The sequence below is a fragment of the Eucyclogobius newberryi genome, unplaced genomic scaffold (genome assembly GCF_026437365.1).
Source record: "Eucyclogobius newberryi isolate DKJ021-1_F unplaced genomic scaffold, fEucNew1.0.hap1 SCAF_5, whole genome shotgun sequence".
Classification (NCBI taxonomy): Eukaryota; Metazoa; Chordata; class Actinopteri; order Gobiiformes; family Gobiidae; genus Eucyclogobius; species Eucyclogobius newberryi.
The window spans coordinates 25,370,124-25,387,011 of record NW_027316167.1 but is presented as its reverse complement, the minus strand read 5'-3'; the positions used below and the strand labels follow the sequence as shown (position 1 = coordinate 25,387,011).

Below are 16,888 nucleotides of genomic sequence, written 5' to 3'. Positions count from 1 at the left end.
GGCACAGTTACAGGTCAGCTCTGTGTCTGTTTTGATTTTTGAAGACATTTGTACATCAATGACAGCGAGCTAGATACGTTTAAGTATTGCAGACAAACGTTGTGACTTAAGTCTTGTTGTGGTCAAGGAAACTCCAACCGAACCAAAGGTCTAACAGGTGACCAGGTAGTCTAAAAAGTACATGTGTATTTGTTTCCTTCACCTGACATAATGACATGGTAAATATATCTACACCAACATGTTATCTACTGAGCACTGAGCACGAACATGCATCTTCACTATCATTGCATGTAAAATATGGGCAGAATGTTGTGGAAATATGTGGGCACCAGACAGCTGACTTCAGCTGGGTGCCGATCAGTGCAGATGGGAGACCAGCAGCTCAGTGGGAAACTTTGTTTTGGTGAATAATAAAACCTCAACAAGTGAACATGCAGAGATGAGTCTAATGACAGAACAAAGAGACAGACATGCAAAGCAGAAAGGAATTGAAAGAGGTGCCACGTGTGTGAGGAGGAAGGAGACAGGAAGACGAAAACAAGAAAGTCTACCGGGTGTAAAGTTTCCCCTGGATATGATATGTGGATATGGGGATGTCATCAAGCCTATGAAGTGGAAATAATAAAGAATTAGGATTGTCTCTGTAGACAGGGGGAATTAATCCAAAATGAATTACAAAGGGGTGAGTAGTGGAAGAGAGAGGGGGGGTGGGGAATCAACATCAGCTATTTCCTTTTCCTCAGCTTGGAGGCAGATTGGGGGCGGCTTGTGCGAGTGCTGCGAAATCCATAAAAATTAAATTAACAACAAAGGGGTAAAACTCACAAGTATAAGCAGAAAATTTGTAGTACGGGGGTGGAATTCTGGAGTTGCGCAGAGAGCTGGGGTTACAGATGGGGGGAAAAAGACAAAGACTATAGAGAGGAGAGAGAGTGGGCACTGTTGCTGCCAGATTGCGTTGCTCTTTTGTCCCCCCTCGTCTCTCTGAAAAGGCTGCTGGTGTTAAAGAGGATATGCCACATAGGCCATTGTAATAAATGCCACTTGTAAATTGCGTAGTGGAATTATACAGCGTGCAGATGGATCCATACGCCTGAGCAAAATGTGGCCAAAAAACCGGGAGCGATAATTAAGACTTAGGGGGTGAATGACAGAGCCATTTGTGACGACGGAATATGGCGGCTCCCTCGCTCTCTGGCAAACAGAAGGGCTCAGAGTGGCTTGGTGTCACAAAACATTACCCACACAGCTGTTGGCTTTATGAGCAGCCATGGTGTGCGCTCTTCCTCCCTGCACCCCTCATCCTCTGCCACTCTTAAATCTGTTTCTGTCTATGCATCCCTCATCACATCAGCGCCGCCATCACCATCACGACGAAGGGCTGTTCTTATCCCAGTCCGGCCAATATACTGGAGGTGACATACAAGAACTTATGTAGTGCAGCTCGAGTTCAAGCTAACATACTTTAAACTCATGCCAAATGCACATCAGGCAAATGTGAAAGACCCTTCAGGCAAGTAGAGTCAAACATTAGTCAATCTTTTTGTATATATATGTTAATGTGGCCTTACAGTTTGTCTCCATGTCCCAAAGTGATTACATCTGGAATATCATGTTCAAATGTTTGACTGTAGTGAGCACAATTCCTATATATATTTGAACCAGATTCCTGCAAGGCAACATTACTAACCCACCATTGCCTTTTCCTTGCACTCCGCTATCTCAGAGGGACTGGACAAGGACTTGCACTCCATCATTCATATCCAGGGAAGAGGCGAAGGAGGACGCCATACACATAGACACACATGCAAGCAACACCCAGCTGAAAATTCAATAAAAAGCTCACTGACAGTAGTGTTTTGAATGGGCGCCCGGGCCGACTGTGGCTCTGGGCTGACTGTAAAGTAGGAAAATCAAATTTGGTTGTCTTTTTCACACATAGGCCATTTGTTTAAAAAAATATAAAAGCAATGTGGATGTCAGTCCCACTTGCAGATTGAACACTGGTGCGGCGTTATTGGCTGCAATAACTGAGGTAAGTCATGGATGAGAACAGAGTGTACCAGGACCAAGACTTCATGCAATGAAGATCAAATCAAGGCCAGTGGTGCATGAAAAGATACCAGTGGACAGCTCGAAATTCCAAACACAAGCAGCCCAGGCTCACTCACATGGCATCCTGATGGACTGGGCTGGAAGACCTTGGTGGACAGCGAGGTTTTTAGACAAAATGTTGAATGATTAAGGGATTTGCTAATTTCCTCTGATTGCATCTGCATAACCAGCCAAAGAACTATTGAGAAAAAAAATGTTGATTAATTGAACAAGAGAAAGAGTGAAAGACATTACTTTTACAAATAAATTCAAGAAGAATAGTCTATTTTAACATATTTCAGAAATTGGCAAAAAGACAAACTTTTTTATCTATATGTATTTTGTTTTAACTTTGCATAGATTACATTAGTAAACAAATTCAGTCAAAAAATTGGGTAGTATTTTCTTTATTGATATGATAAGATGTGATATCCCTGGACTAAAGGCATTTATCTGGACTATAAACAATTATCTTTGTTTCTTGTATCAAAAACATAAAACAACACCATATTGTAGCATGGTTTTGAAAGTGTGATAGTCGTAGTAGTGACTAATATTTTGTAACAGGTTGTTTTTCATTCTAAGCAAGACAACCTTTTGAAAAATGAGTTTGAGCTTAGAGATTGGATCAACACGTCTAATAAATGGCTTTGTTGGCTTTGCTCTTACAGTAACACGTAAGGCATAACTCAAGTCATTCATAATGTCCGGCAATCTCAAGCTATAGTTCAACAAGTGCTTCCATCTAGTCACATTTCTGAAAGCATTTTAATTCAATTTTTTTGCAAATATTCTCTCCTCTCGGAAATTCAACACATTCGTCGTACTTGGGCTGAAAATGATTCTTATTCTGATCTGTCCCCCAAAACTCTTGCCCTCTAGTCCTCTCGTCTCTCCTCTTTTAAGTCCATCTATCTCTCCGCCTCAGTGGTGCGGCTGTCTCGCGGTCCTCTCTATCTCTTTGTCTCTGTCCCGAAGGGGCCCGGGCGGCGTACCGAATAGCCTTAATTCAAACGAGACCCCTTCTCGCCCTGTTAAACCACCGACCTTCTCTGTCACTCCCTTCGCCCGCTACCTTCCTTACCAACGCCATCGGGGGCCTGAGCTGCAAGCTAAGAGACCCCGAGCTCAATAAAAGTGTGGGTGATTAAAGGACTCCCTATAATTGCTCCTTTTTCAGCAGGATTCAAGCAGGTCCCACTTATTACCGAGGCAGCGGAGGTGTGGAGGCCGGTAACAGTGACTTCCGCCGGGGGGCCAACCACCCGCTGTGACCCCTCTGCCCCCTGTCAGTTCTCTTTATCTGGCCAAACAACCGCTATGTGCTGTTTATCTGTTTGGGAGTCTGCATATGGGTAGTCAAGGTCCGATTTGTGCACCAACAGGATTCGGCGACGCACGAGCTCCCCCCACTGGTGAACGGGGCTGCTGCAGGCCCGCGCCACAGGCTACAGTTTTAGTGTCCCGCGGCTGCCAGCTGGCTTTGGTGAAGGGGACCGAGCCAAAGCAGAAGACTGTGTCCAACATAAGTGCTGGGTTTGAGAGATCATGGCTGCAGTGAACCTTGCTGATCATCTGCTCCTCATCCACAGACATGGGCTGCAGACAGTGGACTAGAGTCGATTCTGTTGCATTCTGCCTCTGTGGCAGGTGGTTTGGCAAAGGAATAAATCGTGTTTAATAAGAACTGTGATGAATTGATGACTAAAAGGTTAGAATATAATGGTATTTTTTAGCATTATATTTATAAAAGCAAAAATGTGATGCTTTAGTATATTTGTAGGGAAGCAGATATCAAAGCCAGCCTATGCTTTGCACGTCAAATTGCATCTATTGGTTGTAAAGATTTTTTTTTTTTAAAGTGTATGTGGTATACGTTTTAGTTAATGTTGGCATTTGGATAAAAAAAGGCTATTATAAAATACATCAAAATGTCATGAAGTAGGAAAGAACATCACGTTATGTTCCCTGTTCCCCAGTTCTGTTTGTGAAGTGCTACTGCCCCCTTCTGTTCACCACGTTTCCACAGCTCCAGACACAAAAGAGTTCTCACATTTAGTGATGATACCAATTTCCACAGAAGCATCAAAGGGACAGAGTTTGTGTGTAAAACTGTGCAAAATCAAGCTTTATTCTTTTTTTTCCTCCCTCCACATCAGCTCCTTTCATCTTCATCATCATTATAATTGCAATCATTATCGTCAACATCATCTCTGAAAACGCTACTCGCCAGAGACAGTAAGCAAAAGGAAAAGATTCTCAAAGACACTTGCAGCTTTCAAATCTGGCGTTGGCGCTCACAACAATGAGTCAGCTGTACATGTGCACCTTTTTCTGAACAGTACATTTCATACTGGTCTCCCACGTCCTTATGTACAAATCACTGTCTTTCAGTGCTCCGCCGCAGTCCATTCATCAGTCAAATTGTCCCAGAAGTTGATTCCGCCTCACATTAGTCATAAGATGTTTCACAGTTACCTCCTTGCCTTCTTATTTACTGCACATCCGAGGAATGTCCATCATCCCGTTTCAGGCATATGCAGAATAAGTGCAATGTCTCTAGTATAATGTTGAGAGAATACAAACCCACACGTACATACATAAAGTACATGACGAGCTGATGAGCATGATTAGCTATACAAGGTTGTCATTCTTCCAAGGTGAAAACAGAAGAGCAGTACACTTTCCCCTCAGTAATATGCAGATCAGGATAGAACGAATGGGAGCGCGCTTAGACCTTTACCCTCTCCGCAGACAGACTGAACATTATGTACATCTTGTAAGGTGCGGATACATCGGGAATGTAAGTGCATAAACTAACAGTCAGTTGAAAACAGGAAACGACTTAAATGACACTGACGATCGGTTGAAAATACACGTTATGATCCCATGTGGTAAAAAAGTACTTCTGAATATAATTGCGTTTATTATCAAAAATCTGATATAATGATTCATTAAAGTCAGTGGTTCCCAAATATCGTGAGATATGATTAAAACCGATATGACAACGTATTTGAGCTATTATTTAATTGAAAACAGTATCTTTTAGCACGGCAAACTGTTCAAATAAACGATATTCAACCTGATTTAACGCATTTTGCCTGCTGCTCTCAATGGCCAGTGGTTATGTTGGGTGGTCTCGGCCTGAAAAGTTAATCGATCAAAACTGTGTGAGAAACTTAATGGCGAACGAGTAAAAGTGGCGATTATGCGGTATAAAGGATATGTAAACTTCTTTCTCTCTTATAAATAAGACGTGTACAAGGTTTGGCAATATATGGTATGTTCTCAGCATTTGTGTAGTTCTGACGTTAAATATTTGGTGAGTATGTATGGACATTAACGAATAAATCTGCCGTATGAAATGAAGAATGAACCTCTTCGCCTGCCCGTGCCTCGCCTTCAACCCAGGAAACATACGGCCCGACTGCGTCTATTAACTGGAGTAGATCTGCGTCCCAATCACGCGCATAATCTCTTTCTGCACCTTAGGCTCTTGGGTGTTGATATTGGCGTCTCCAACTTGTCCGTCCTCGTACCTGCGCACAAACAGAGCATTCAACACAAACAAACAAATCACATTTTAGCACGTTTCAGGTAAAAGTCAGGCAGGACGTGTGCTTATAATACTCACACAAAAAAGAATCGAGTGCACACATGGTCGGACACGGGACACACCCAGATGTTTCCATGTTTCTGTAGGTCTTTAGATGTGATTACTGTAACAAGGGAACAACACATTAAATAAATGTCAAGTAGGAAGTAATTATCTGTCATTTTTGCCAAGGTTTATCTTTTGATTGCTTTTACCTTCGCACAGGGCAATGCAATTCAGATTTCGACTTTGTAGAAATCTTGATTGTATCGGACGGCTCTGTTTGAGACAAAGATGAAAACAAAGGAGAATAGACAAATAATTAACATTTTTCAAAATAAATACATCTATTATCACTCTGCGAGGCAGCCACTGTGGTGATTTCGGGCGTTACAAATATAAATTGAACTGAATTGAATTGAATTACCATAAAGGCTTTACTTGATTGCTAAAAAATGACATTTCCATAACAACCAACCTGTGGTATGGTGTTCATCCGGTTGTACCGCTGCACTAGCTCATCTTTGGTGGGCATGCGGTGTTGTCCTTTCCCCATCCCTGCACACAAAAGAAAGAGCTATAGGGACAGCAACTTTGACTTGTACTGATGCTGTATGAAACAATTCTCCAGTGGATTTAAGATAACAAGCACGTGATGCTTACTGCGTTTGAATAAAAAATGTAGGATGATTGTATGCCTTGGTTTACAAGTCACTTTCATGTCTCAATATTCAAGACTGCTTTATTTGCCCCAAAGGAAATTATTTTTTCGACACACAGTTTACACTAATGTCATTTTCTGTAGTTAGTATTCTATAGTACTCTGTCATTCTATAGAAACACAACTGATTCATAAATTAATTGGAATGGTACAGGTACAAAAAAGTGCGTTGCACCAATGGAATTTCCCCATGTGGGACAATAAAGGAATATCTTATCTTATCTTATTTGTGCGATGGGGACTTTTCACAACCACTATGATAAATAATAGACATGAAATAACATCATACAGAATAGTTGAACGACCAAAACCACAGATGTTTGCAGCCACAACACAAAGTATGATGGTAGGCAGGGCACGCCTCATTGAACAAACCAGTACCCAACATGGACACATCGTAAAATGCAGCACATTTGCACCCCGCATGTGGAGATGAAGCATCCCAGCATGAAGACCAAAGCATGTGACAAACAAAGCAAACCCACATAATGCATGACAGTGTCGTGGAGGACGAGCTGAACAGACTCAAGTCGGGGCCAATGCTGAGAAGTAAACCATTCATACCTGAATATCCAAAAGATATGCTGGAGATGGGGCTTAGATAGATGCCCTTTCCATAAGCTGCCCCGTGCAGCTTGGGTTCAAAAGAGCAAGAGGGAAGTGTCACTGGCCATATGCAAAAACACCACAAGACGCATAAAGACGGAAAACCTTTTACGGGCTAAATTACACCCATTTCCCAAGTGATTTTAAACAAATATTTCTTCACGTCAAAGCACTACTGAACTTTGGCTCATTTCAAATTCCACAAAAAAGAAAAAGAGGAGTGAAGACTGGCTTATAAAGAGTTATCAAGCAGAAAAACGTTATTTGTTTTTATGTTCAGTACAACAGAACAACTGCTGGCATGGCAAGTGGTAATGCTATACTTAACACCCGTTTGAAGCCTCAAGTTCAATAATGCCCTGAGAGAGCTGATGAAATGTTTAAATCATTATCTTTTTTAATTGGCAAGGATTTGAAGGCGGGATAAATTAAGACGGGCATTAAACTTTAACACTCAAAAAAAGTTGTGAGTGCGGAAAGGCGGGGGTCACGGAGAGACGTCAGCGTGCATGAGACATGACCGAGGGATGGAGAACAAAGAAGCGACTTGAGACACGAGGAATGAAAGGGCGAGATCAGAACGCGGCACATCTGGACGGAATCAAAAGTAATAAGGGAATCGAGACTCCGTGTGATGGCTGGAGCTGAAGGCAGATCGGCTCCTTTCGATAACACAATGACAAGAGGTGTAGCGTGGGTGTCAGAGCTCAAGGAGAAAAGGGAAAAGGTGAATGAGCAGGCGGCTGAACACCCGGACCGGATCAAACATTGACAGATCAAAAAAGTTGGGGGAACAAAGAAGATATAAATGAATCACATCGCTGGGGAGAGCAAACCGAGCTGAGGTGAGACATTTTCAAAGCTTTCAGACTTAATTGTGTGCTTAATCTATTTTCAGACAGTCCCATCGTGTCTTCCAGCAATCATTATCAGCTCTGTTGTGCAAATGAGACAGTTCGGTGGCATATTATCCTTCACAAAACTGCTAACAAACTACTGCTTGGATGACGAGTTTCACTTACTTGTGAGATAAAGTTTGGTGATTACTGCAATGATTGCGCTCTTCCCGCATCGGCGTAATAATCATTTGGAGTTCGGCAATTAATTGCCCAGAACCAGACTAAAATGTACTGTCTTTTCACAGATGTCCGAGCAAAGAGAATGTACCTAATCATTTTGAATACCAAAATAGCTTGAAACAGTAACCTTGGCCTATTATCTTCTATTTTTTTCACTGTACCAACTATACAAATAGGCTTTGATGTGTTACTTTACAGTAGTTTAAACTGGAAACAGGCGCTATAAAGCTTTGCATGTTGAACGTACAGCCATGTCAGACTTACATACCTGCAGTTTAGTATAGGAGGCATTGACGAGTCCATTTCTCAGAACAGAGTGCCAATTCTCTATGTGAGAACCACTGGGAAAAAGGCAAAGAGAGGTGCAGATAAAAAACAACTGATTAAAATGTATGTGCAGTACCCGTATCATAAAATATCAGTTTGGGTGGAAAAGTATGGGTTTTTAAGTTAGAAAGAAATTTGTTTGAACAACTACTTCATCAATAATGAATGCAATTTTGTTATGTGAAGTATGCCTAAATGTTTAATCAGCCGCAGTGTTTCTGTATTAAATAATATATTTTTGAAATTTTCTGAAAAGGCAAGGGCCACATTGAACTGAATTAACCTCCTCCCTCTTGGTTTCTAATATTTTCAACTGAGGTCCATCTGCCTTTGTAAGTATCTCAGATAGTATTTCTGGCTGCATGTGCTGGCAAAATGTGGATGGCCGCCCTTTCCAACAGAAGGAGCAGACTGTGTGCTTGGTTATGGTTTTATCAGATCTGCCCTCTACCCAAAAACCAGGTGTTAAACTGACTCATGATCGTGTCTGACACTGTGTAATGCTAAATTATGCATGACTGTTTTGGCCATGTGTGAGATCTGCTGTCCTTGACCAACTGCAATAAAGTTAACAATATCTACACACCAACTTAGAGAAGAGCAAAGGCATTAAATATTAAGTGAAAAACAAGTTGGGGGCAAAAGGACTCACTGAAAAGCAAAGGTGCTGCCGTAAAGCTTCTTGGCAGTGCGGAAACGGGCCTCTTTGGCTGGCGGACTGCTCAGCAGCAGGAACTGGTGAGACGTGTGCATGAATTTCAGTTGCTATCCCAGCACATGTTAAACAGACCCAGAAACACAGAGGGAAATAAATCAAGTTAGAGTGATGAGTTTATAGTCAGTAGTAAAGACATTTGATTAGGTTTCTTACCCTACTCAGAGGTAGCTTGACAATATGTGACCTGTTACTGGAAATAATCCTACAGACAGAATAAAATATGTTTAGGTGAGTGTACATTTCTATATGTCTATGTCTATGCATATGTGTGTATATGTACAGTACTAGAACTACACAATTGCTGGCCGTTATTCCTCCTTTTGGATGGCTGAGTGTTTGGATATCAAAGTTCACCAATTCTCAAAACAAAGCTCTCACCATTGTAGCAGGGGATGGGCAAGGGGGTCCAGTTTGTCCATCTGCTTTTTAATTTCTAGATAAGAGCCCTAAAACAAACAGAAAAACAAGGTTTAGGCGTGTCTTTTGGGTTACAATATATGTTTGCAAGCTTTATCATTTTTGTCTCGTTTTACCTGTGTCATCTCTCGAATAGACATAACACTGTCTAATGCTTTTTGCAGCCTTTCATAATTCTTCTTCTGTGTTGATTGTTTAAGCCGAAGAACCATTGTGTATGAGGGGAAAAAGGTAAACAAACATTTGAGAAGATATTGCATTTGTTGGTAATAATATTAATAATACTGAATGACTGAAATGAATCGAGTCATAACGGCGCTGGAGTGGGTGCTGACCTTAGGGTTGAAGGCCAAGGTTTTGGGGTCGTTGGGATCTACTACAGATGGATAGGGCTCGAAGATGATGCTCTTTCGAGGCGACTCCAGAGCAGCTCGACACATCGCCACCAGAAGGTCCACCACCTGCAGAAAAACAGCGGTTCAAATGTAATTTTTTGCTGAATATATGTTTTAGTTTCCTCCTGCTAAGTGTGTATCACCTCTGCTCCAGTAGCTACTTCCTCTGCTGCTCCTGACATCACACCCAGAGTGTAGAACGAGAACACACACAACTCCCTAGTGCACACCGCAGGCTGGAAGAAAAACAATTGTTCAGCATATGAATAAAAAGTGAACATTAAGGCAAATAATTCAGTCTAATTGATGTTTGTATCTCTAGAGAAAATACATAAAATAAGTAAAATATGACTGTAGCTTTGATACCTTTAACATGGAACCGTTTTGAAAGACATGCTGCTCATCACAGACCACACAGTACTCGTTGAGAGTGGGGATCCTTTGTTCAGAATACTTCATTATCTGCATGGAAAAAGCAAAGCGGTATCCTCACTTAGCACCATAATGTTGCAATAAAGTTAAACCAATAAAAGGCCTCCAATCAAGCATTGCACTGACTTAATGTCCTTGCTTTAACCATTACTTTTATCTAACCTGTACTAGGAAGCCGTACTCCAGTGTAGGGATGTTCTTGCAGTGCCCTCCCGCCTGGGATGAGAAAAACAATTCAATCAGCTGCCTCGTGGTAATCTGCGCGGGGGCTCTGGCCGCTGGGACAGCCACAGTCTGATGAAGCAAGTGAGACAAAACATTATGGGACACGCAATCTGGCCATCAAACAGTGTGGGGCAGGGAGCGACACAGGTGGGGGCAGTGCAGGTGGCACGACCGAACTGACGGTTCAGAGTGGGCCAAACGGGACAAGGCACAAAGACACAGAGCAATGTATCCAGTAGAAGTAGCACTGACACTGACACTGACCTGAGCATTAGGTGGATAACTAAAGAGTTCTCCTTTGGGATTCTTCATTGTGCAGGAGATGGAACGGTTCATCAGCCGGGTCATTCTCAGCTCAGGAACACTAAGTTTTCCCTTTAGAACTGTGTCTTGGATCAGCGGGAAACTAGGAGACCTGCAGCCAAAACAATAAGAACTCGGTGTGACTGAATGCAAAAGGTTAAACCAAAACACCGCACCTTTTGAAAGGGAAACATTGTTAGCTTGTTAGAACAACCAGAATGGATTATTGACAGCCTGCTCAAATGCATAGAGGGATTTGAGTTGTCAAAAAAGTACTTCCTGACACTTTCTGGACACTACACCAATTTGACACGAAACTCTGGTCCAGTCATGGAGTTGTCAAAGCAACCAGGTGGTCAGTGAGGCTGACCGCCGTCCTGAGCACTCATACTGTAACTGTCAGAGCATCGTGCAGTAGGACAAGGCCTGAGGGGAGTCCTGTCCTCTGGGGAAACTGTCTAAAAGTGTCACATATTGAATTTGTGTCATTTCTATGGTCGTCCAGTATAACCAAAAGGAGTATTTTATCCACTATCATAATACAATACTCTAAATAGCATGTATGTATATATGCTAGTTAAGCTTGTATCTTAGTTTATAGTGTAATACATTAAAACAGTTAATGTAAGCCTTTTTAATTGTGGATTTGCTTGGTTATTTAATTATCTCTCTAAGTATAATGTAGTATATCCTGCCATTTTTGCTGGTTTCGTATCATTGCAGAGTTCACTGTGGTGTACAATAGATTAAATAGTCTTGGTGGGACGAGCTGCCGGACTTAATATTGAGTCCATGAGTAGAAGGAAGGTCAGCCAAAGAAATCTCCACATTCATAAGCAAGTCCTGCTCCTTGCTCGCTGCATTGATTTTGCCTGGACAGAGAATAATCCATAAATTAAAAAAATGTCTGTGTGTCCTGGAGTTTCTTAGATAACTCCACCTCTCTCTTCTCAAAGTTCCCTTTATGAAGGAGACTTTTTCCCCCCCTCCACTCATCCTCCCGTTGTCAGTCAGCCTGTCTTTTGGCCATCTTCTCAGCATTTCTTCGTTGAATTTTCTTTCTTACAATCAACCAATAACCTATTTTCTCCTTCCTTTCTCTACTATCTCTGTCATTTCATCGAGCCAGGCTTTTTTCTTTGCCACTCCTGCAGCTCTCATATCTCTTTGAAGGCCTCACAACCTTTCCTCTATTTCCACAAACTCCTTTCTTTCTTCTAAGCAGACATTTTGTGTGTGTTACGACTAATATTAAGGTATAATTCCATTCATTCACTAGCGTTTGTTTTGTTTTAGTGTGGTCAAAGGCAAACACTCACTTAGGTATAGGCGAGAAGATGCTTAGCCCAGCCCGGAACTTCTTGATGGTTCCTCCCGCTTTGAACCAGCTGTGCCTCTTCTCCTGCTGCGCCTTAAGAAATTCATTACTGAGATGTTTCCACTGCTGGGAAGTGAACGTGCTCAGGATTCTGCAAGTGCAAACGTCAACTCGGTGAATAAATAGCAATAACGTTGCTAATTTGCAAAAAAGAAAACTTACTTTTTTAGTTGTAAGCCGAGACTAAAGCCGTCTTTGTTAGAAGGCTGAAAAACCTCTACTGATGGCTCTTGAGACAAAGACAAAATTAATTTAACAATGAATGTAACGTGACCATTTCATTCATTTAAGCACACGCGGGACCAAATATTGTTATATTATATAATAATTAATTATTATATATATATATATATATATATATATATATATATATATTATAATATAATGTTATATCATACCATAAAACTACAGGGCATTTACACTGCTACCATTACTTCTTACCAGGTCCATCAAGGTACTGCGAGAGCGAAAAACGCAGTCTTAAAATAATGGGTTCTGTTCTGATGACTTTCCACGCTGTTGCAACCTCCTCCTAAGGCAGACACGCATAAATACACACAGTTAACTACCTAATTAGCGCAATCCATTAAAGCACTATGAACAGACACTGCATCATTAATGGGCTGCTTTGGAAAATGACAACTCTAGAATATGAATGGAGTAAGTTGGAAAAAGGCTGACTCACGTCTAAAAATCCTATGTTAATGTGAAGGTCGATGTCCACGTCATCAATGGTCCCATACTCCCTGTTTGCAGAAAGACACAATTAAATGTACAATAAACATAATTATGACAGGCACTGCTTTACACTCCATGCTTTACCTGACAGAGATGGCACTTTCAGTGTAAATGTCTTTCACTGCCTCAATATCTGCGTCTAACTGAGGGTGACGGTACAGGTCAGCCGCACAGCTGCCCTGTGAACGCAGTAGAACGTGCTCAATTATACTGCAAATATCAGTGACATTTCTAAAGTGTAATTTCACTTATGATTATAATTCATTTGGATAATGTTTTATGAACTTAATTCACAAAAAAGCAAAATACAATTGTAATATATTTAAAGCATACAGTGAGCTGTTGTTGTGTCCTTACTAACAACAAAAACTAAATACACCAACAACACTATAGCAATTTAATACATTTGTCTTTCATCTTCAGTACAGAGGAAGTCTAGGCAGGTTATTTGGCAATTAATGTTATGAAGAATATCAATAATATTTCAGTAGTTCAAAACAAGTATTACCAAATGAGGGACTTGAATGTAAATCATGAATAAAATATATGATACTCTGACGTTAGATAAAAGCATGAGTCAGCATAGACATTCATGAATATGACACGGACCACATATAGCTCTGTCCTTTATAATATATTAATGTGAAACATGAAATGGCTTTACCTGAATGCCATAGAGGAACTGCTCGGACTCATTCTCCCCGTCTGACTCCTCGTCTGTCCAGCACTGGCCTTTGATGTCCTGTGGGCCCACACATTGTCAAAAGCTAATATGGTGAAGCGGAAAGAAAACAAGCATCTCCATCACCCTTTCATGTGACATTCTTTCTCTATATTTAGCTTCCATTGAAGTGCCTCAAACAGAGCAGGTTACAGCGTCAGAGCTTGACAGAATGTTAGATTTGGAACACACAATACGCTGCGATATCGAATGGTGACACAGCATTTTCCATGTAAAGAACACAGCATGAAAACTGCCTTACCATTAGGACTGTTGATCATAGGATCGTTCAAACAGGCCCTCGACCGTTGCTAACCACTGCAGCCATTTCACGCACGAATCCTTCTGAAAACGGGAATGACAAACAAATGTACAACAAACAGAAAATATGAAACAACAAAGCCTCGGTTAGTGTGATGCCATTCAGTAGAACAATGCCCTCCTCCTCCTTTCTTTAAATCGTCCATTCTTCACCTTGCCATGTATCCTAGCAACAGCCATTTCAGCCTCCTTTCAGAGTGGCATTAATCACTGAGAGGAGAATGTGTGGGAGATAGTGCTGTACGCTCAGTACCCAGAATGTCTCCTTTTCTTTGTTAGCTGTGATCCAGAAGAGAATATAAAGCAAAAGGCTGCTCTGTCTATTGAAGTGTCCATTTGCTGATGCCATTGTGTTAACATAATGTAGGAATCAAGATGGGAAAAATATGTATTTTAAGTATGACATAACTAGTGTCAGACAAAAGAAAGAACATCTTGGCTGCTATTCATATTTCCTATACAGAATAAAGCAAACACATTCTAATAACTGTTGTGGCCACGTAATCCACAGCCCTCCTCGTATCCATAACACACGCTACATCATGCCAGCATTGTCCACCATTGATCCGACCAGTGTCGCGTCTCATACCAATAGTGTCGTGCCTCTCAACCCCCACAGCTCTCTTCGCTGTCCCAATTTTCAGGCTTTTTAACGCGAACACAGATGCAGTCAGGCGTCTTACCCCCTCCCCCTATGTACCCCACACTTACCTCCAGAGGATGGAGACTGGGATGCTGTCCTTTGCTCAGCTGCTCCCCCTCTTAAAGGGCACACCTGCTTTCCCTTCGGCGGCTTCTCTTTCTGTAACGATCACAACAAATCGGCTACATGAGAGTCACAATCGTCCAGTTTTACAACCTCCTGTCCAGGCTAGCGGTATGCGTGAGCAAGCAAGCCATCTGCTGTGTGTGTTTATCTATTGCAGATCTCTGCTCCTACTGCTGTCTTATATTTTGCCTGACAACACTGAAAGCCCTGAGCATGCTCAGTAGTGCTATTCAGCTGGTCATGTGACTCGCAGCTGACTGCACTTATTGCTTGAAAAAGCAAGGAAAATGGAGGAATACTTATTGTATTTGTGTGTACATCCATCCCTCTGTATGCTGCTGTTTGCCTACTTGTGTGCTGGTTGCATAATACACTGATCCTTTGTCTTGAGTGGTTTCCTATTGTATTTATACAATACTTGTAGGATAATGTGATCATAAATATTAGTCATATGGCAGTGATTCTGAAACAGTGGGTGTATCACGAGTGCTTTCAGGTGGTACATCAGGTCCTCGACTGTTTGTTTCATTGAAGGTAAAGTTTATTTATATTTTTGTCCTCCGTAAGGTAAGTTCTTGGTTATAACAACTGTAACAATGGTATGGTCATACTTCCATACCTGGTTTAGCCTTAAATTAGACCAGAAATAGCCCTGTCATAGACCTGTGGAGATCTGTTGTTACTATGAAAGCAAGATCTTCAAAAAAACAATAATACTATTAATATATAGAGCTTGTATTTCACAATACACACAGACACTTTACATAGAGGTGGTCCTAGTGTGAAAGGCACTGCCCTATGATATTAGTTATATAGCATAAATAAATATTCATGACATTCAGAAATCAGTAAATAGATCTGTTCTGCCTATTACATACAATTAAGCACATGCTGATATAATACTTGGCACATCTCATAATAACATGAATCTACACATACATAAACTGTGACATAAACATAGATTGCTTCATACGATGAGCTGCAATGGCTGTGCCGTCTGAAAAAAATAGCGTACAACTTGCGTGTCTCATCTGGGAGAATTATGTGACTATATTCCCAGATCGCCTTAGTGTTACTCCAGCTTAGTAGTTATTATGATTAATGCTGACTGACAACCAGGGTTTGGGCTGATGGACTGGCCTGCACGTGTGTGTTGGTCTCCTTTAGTGGCTCTCATCCATGCAGTTTGTGTACAGCCAATGAAATGATACAATGGGCAGTGGAAGTAGCAGCAGGTAAGAAAGAAAAACATGTAGAAGTGGAGTGTCATTTTGTGTTTGTATACAGCTACACTTTATTGAATTAGTACGTTTTATTCATCAATACAATGATAAGTCAATTAGTAAAAGGCTCAAAACCTGCATGTCATGTGATAGTAGTAGGTGGACATGTATTTTGTAGTTTGCGGTACCATAATATAGGCCTAGTATTATAATAACATTTAATTTATGCTTTATGTGGGCCTTCCTGGTTATAAATGCAATACCTAATAGTGAACGCTGGGTGTCGCCACGGTCTCAGTGTATGTGGTCACGTCATGGATGAACGTACATCTTTGTGGTGAAATAGAACATTTTTGAAAGTTTTAGCTTTAGATTGAAACACATTCAAACGTGTCTGCGTTCAGCCCGTGTGTAGACACCGAGGGAAACGGGTGTGACACAATACAACATAACCTACCTGGTATTTGTAATTTGGCGTGAATTTCGTGACAAAGCGTTTGGCTAGATGAGGAAACTCGCCGACCTGAGTCACGTGACAAACCGGTGATGCTAGTCGGCCATCTGATTGGTCGGGACAATCTACGAAGCACTACCAACGCATCGTATCCTTCCGCAGATAAGATGTAGGGGGGGGGGGAGAATAAAATAATAAAGTCTAAAGATTAAAGCTTAAAGAACGAAGATTAGAGAATAGAGCCTCGGGCATAAAGCCTAAAGAATAAAGCCTATGTACGGCGGAAGCTCTGGCGGTAATGTAACGCTTGGATTTCAACCACCATAAATCACCAAAGTAAAAGAAAAATACCTACTGTACACTTCCAACAAA

At 41.3% G+C, this 16,888-nt stretch overlaps 2 protein-coding genes across 5 annotated transcripts in view; both read right to left on the bottom strand.

The window, feature by feature from the left end:
• LOC140380781 (trans-1,2-dihydrobenzene-1,2-diol dehydrogenase-like) overlaps positions 1-16,888 on the bottom strand; it is an 82,504-nt gene that overhangs the window by 54,180 nt on the left and 11,436 nt on the right. The gene's annotated exons all lie outside the window — the stretch shown is intronic.
• Positions 4,194-15,306, bottom strand: LOC140381343 (protein mono-ADP-ribosyltransferase PARP6). Of its 4 annotated transcripts, none has more exons than XM_072465387.1 (23): positions 14,776-15,306; positions 14,012-14,091; positions 13,693-13,770; positions 13,113-13,207; positions 12,976-13,036; positions 12,732-12,822; positions 12,453-12,519; positions 12,232-12,381; positions 10,874-11,024; positions 10,547-10,600; positions 10,319-10,414; positions 10,096-10,188; positions 9,893-10,018; positions 9,674-9,739; positions 9,519-9,586; positions 9,294-9,342; positions 9,075-9,187; positions 8,364-8,436; positions 6,975-7,044; positions 6,168-6,247; positions 5,905-5,968; positions 5,729-5,813; positions 4,194-5,633 (listed from the first exon to the last, which is right to left on the bottom strand). In XM_072465387.1, exons 2-23 carry the CDS (start codon positions 14,012-14,014, stop codon positions 5,531-5,533), a joined length of 1,836 nt encoding a protein of 611 aa, XP_072321488.1. In that variant the 5' UTR covers positions 14,015-14,091; positions 14,776-15,306; the 3' UTR covers positions 4,194-5,530. The 4 variants fall into 4 exon arrangements, 3 of the variants coding, with proteins under 3 accessions (XP_072321488.1, XP_072321487.1, XP_072321486.1); XM_072465386.1 differs by having other exon boundaries at positions 9,674-9,736; positions 10,547-10,678; positions 14,776-15,305; XM_072465385.1 differs by having other exon boundaries at positions 10,547-10,678; positions 14,776-15,304.

What these genes read in the sequence shown, in the direction of transcription:
- LOC140381343 (XM_072465385.1), bottom strand. An exon ending in GAAAGTGCCATCTCTGTCAG is followed by an intron (nt 13,037 to 13,112) that starts GTAAAGCATGGA and finishes TTCTGCAAACAG; the next exon opens with GGAGTATGGGACCATTGATG. An exon ending in CCTCCTATACTAAACTGCAG is followed by an intron (nt 7,045 to 8,363) that starts GTATGTAAGTCT and finishes TTTGAACCCAAG; the next exon opens with CTGCACGGGGCAGCTTATGG.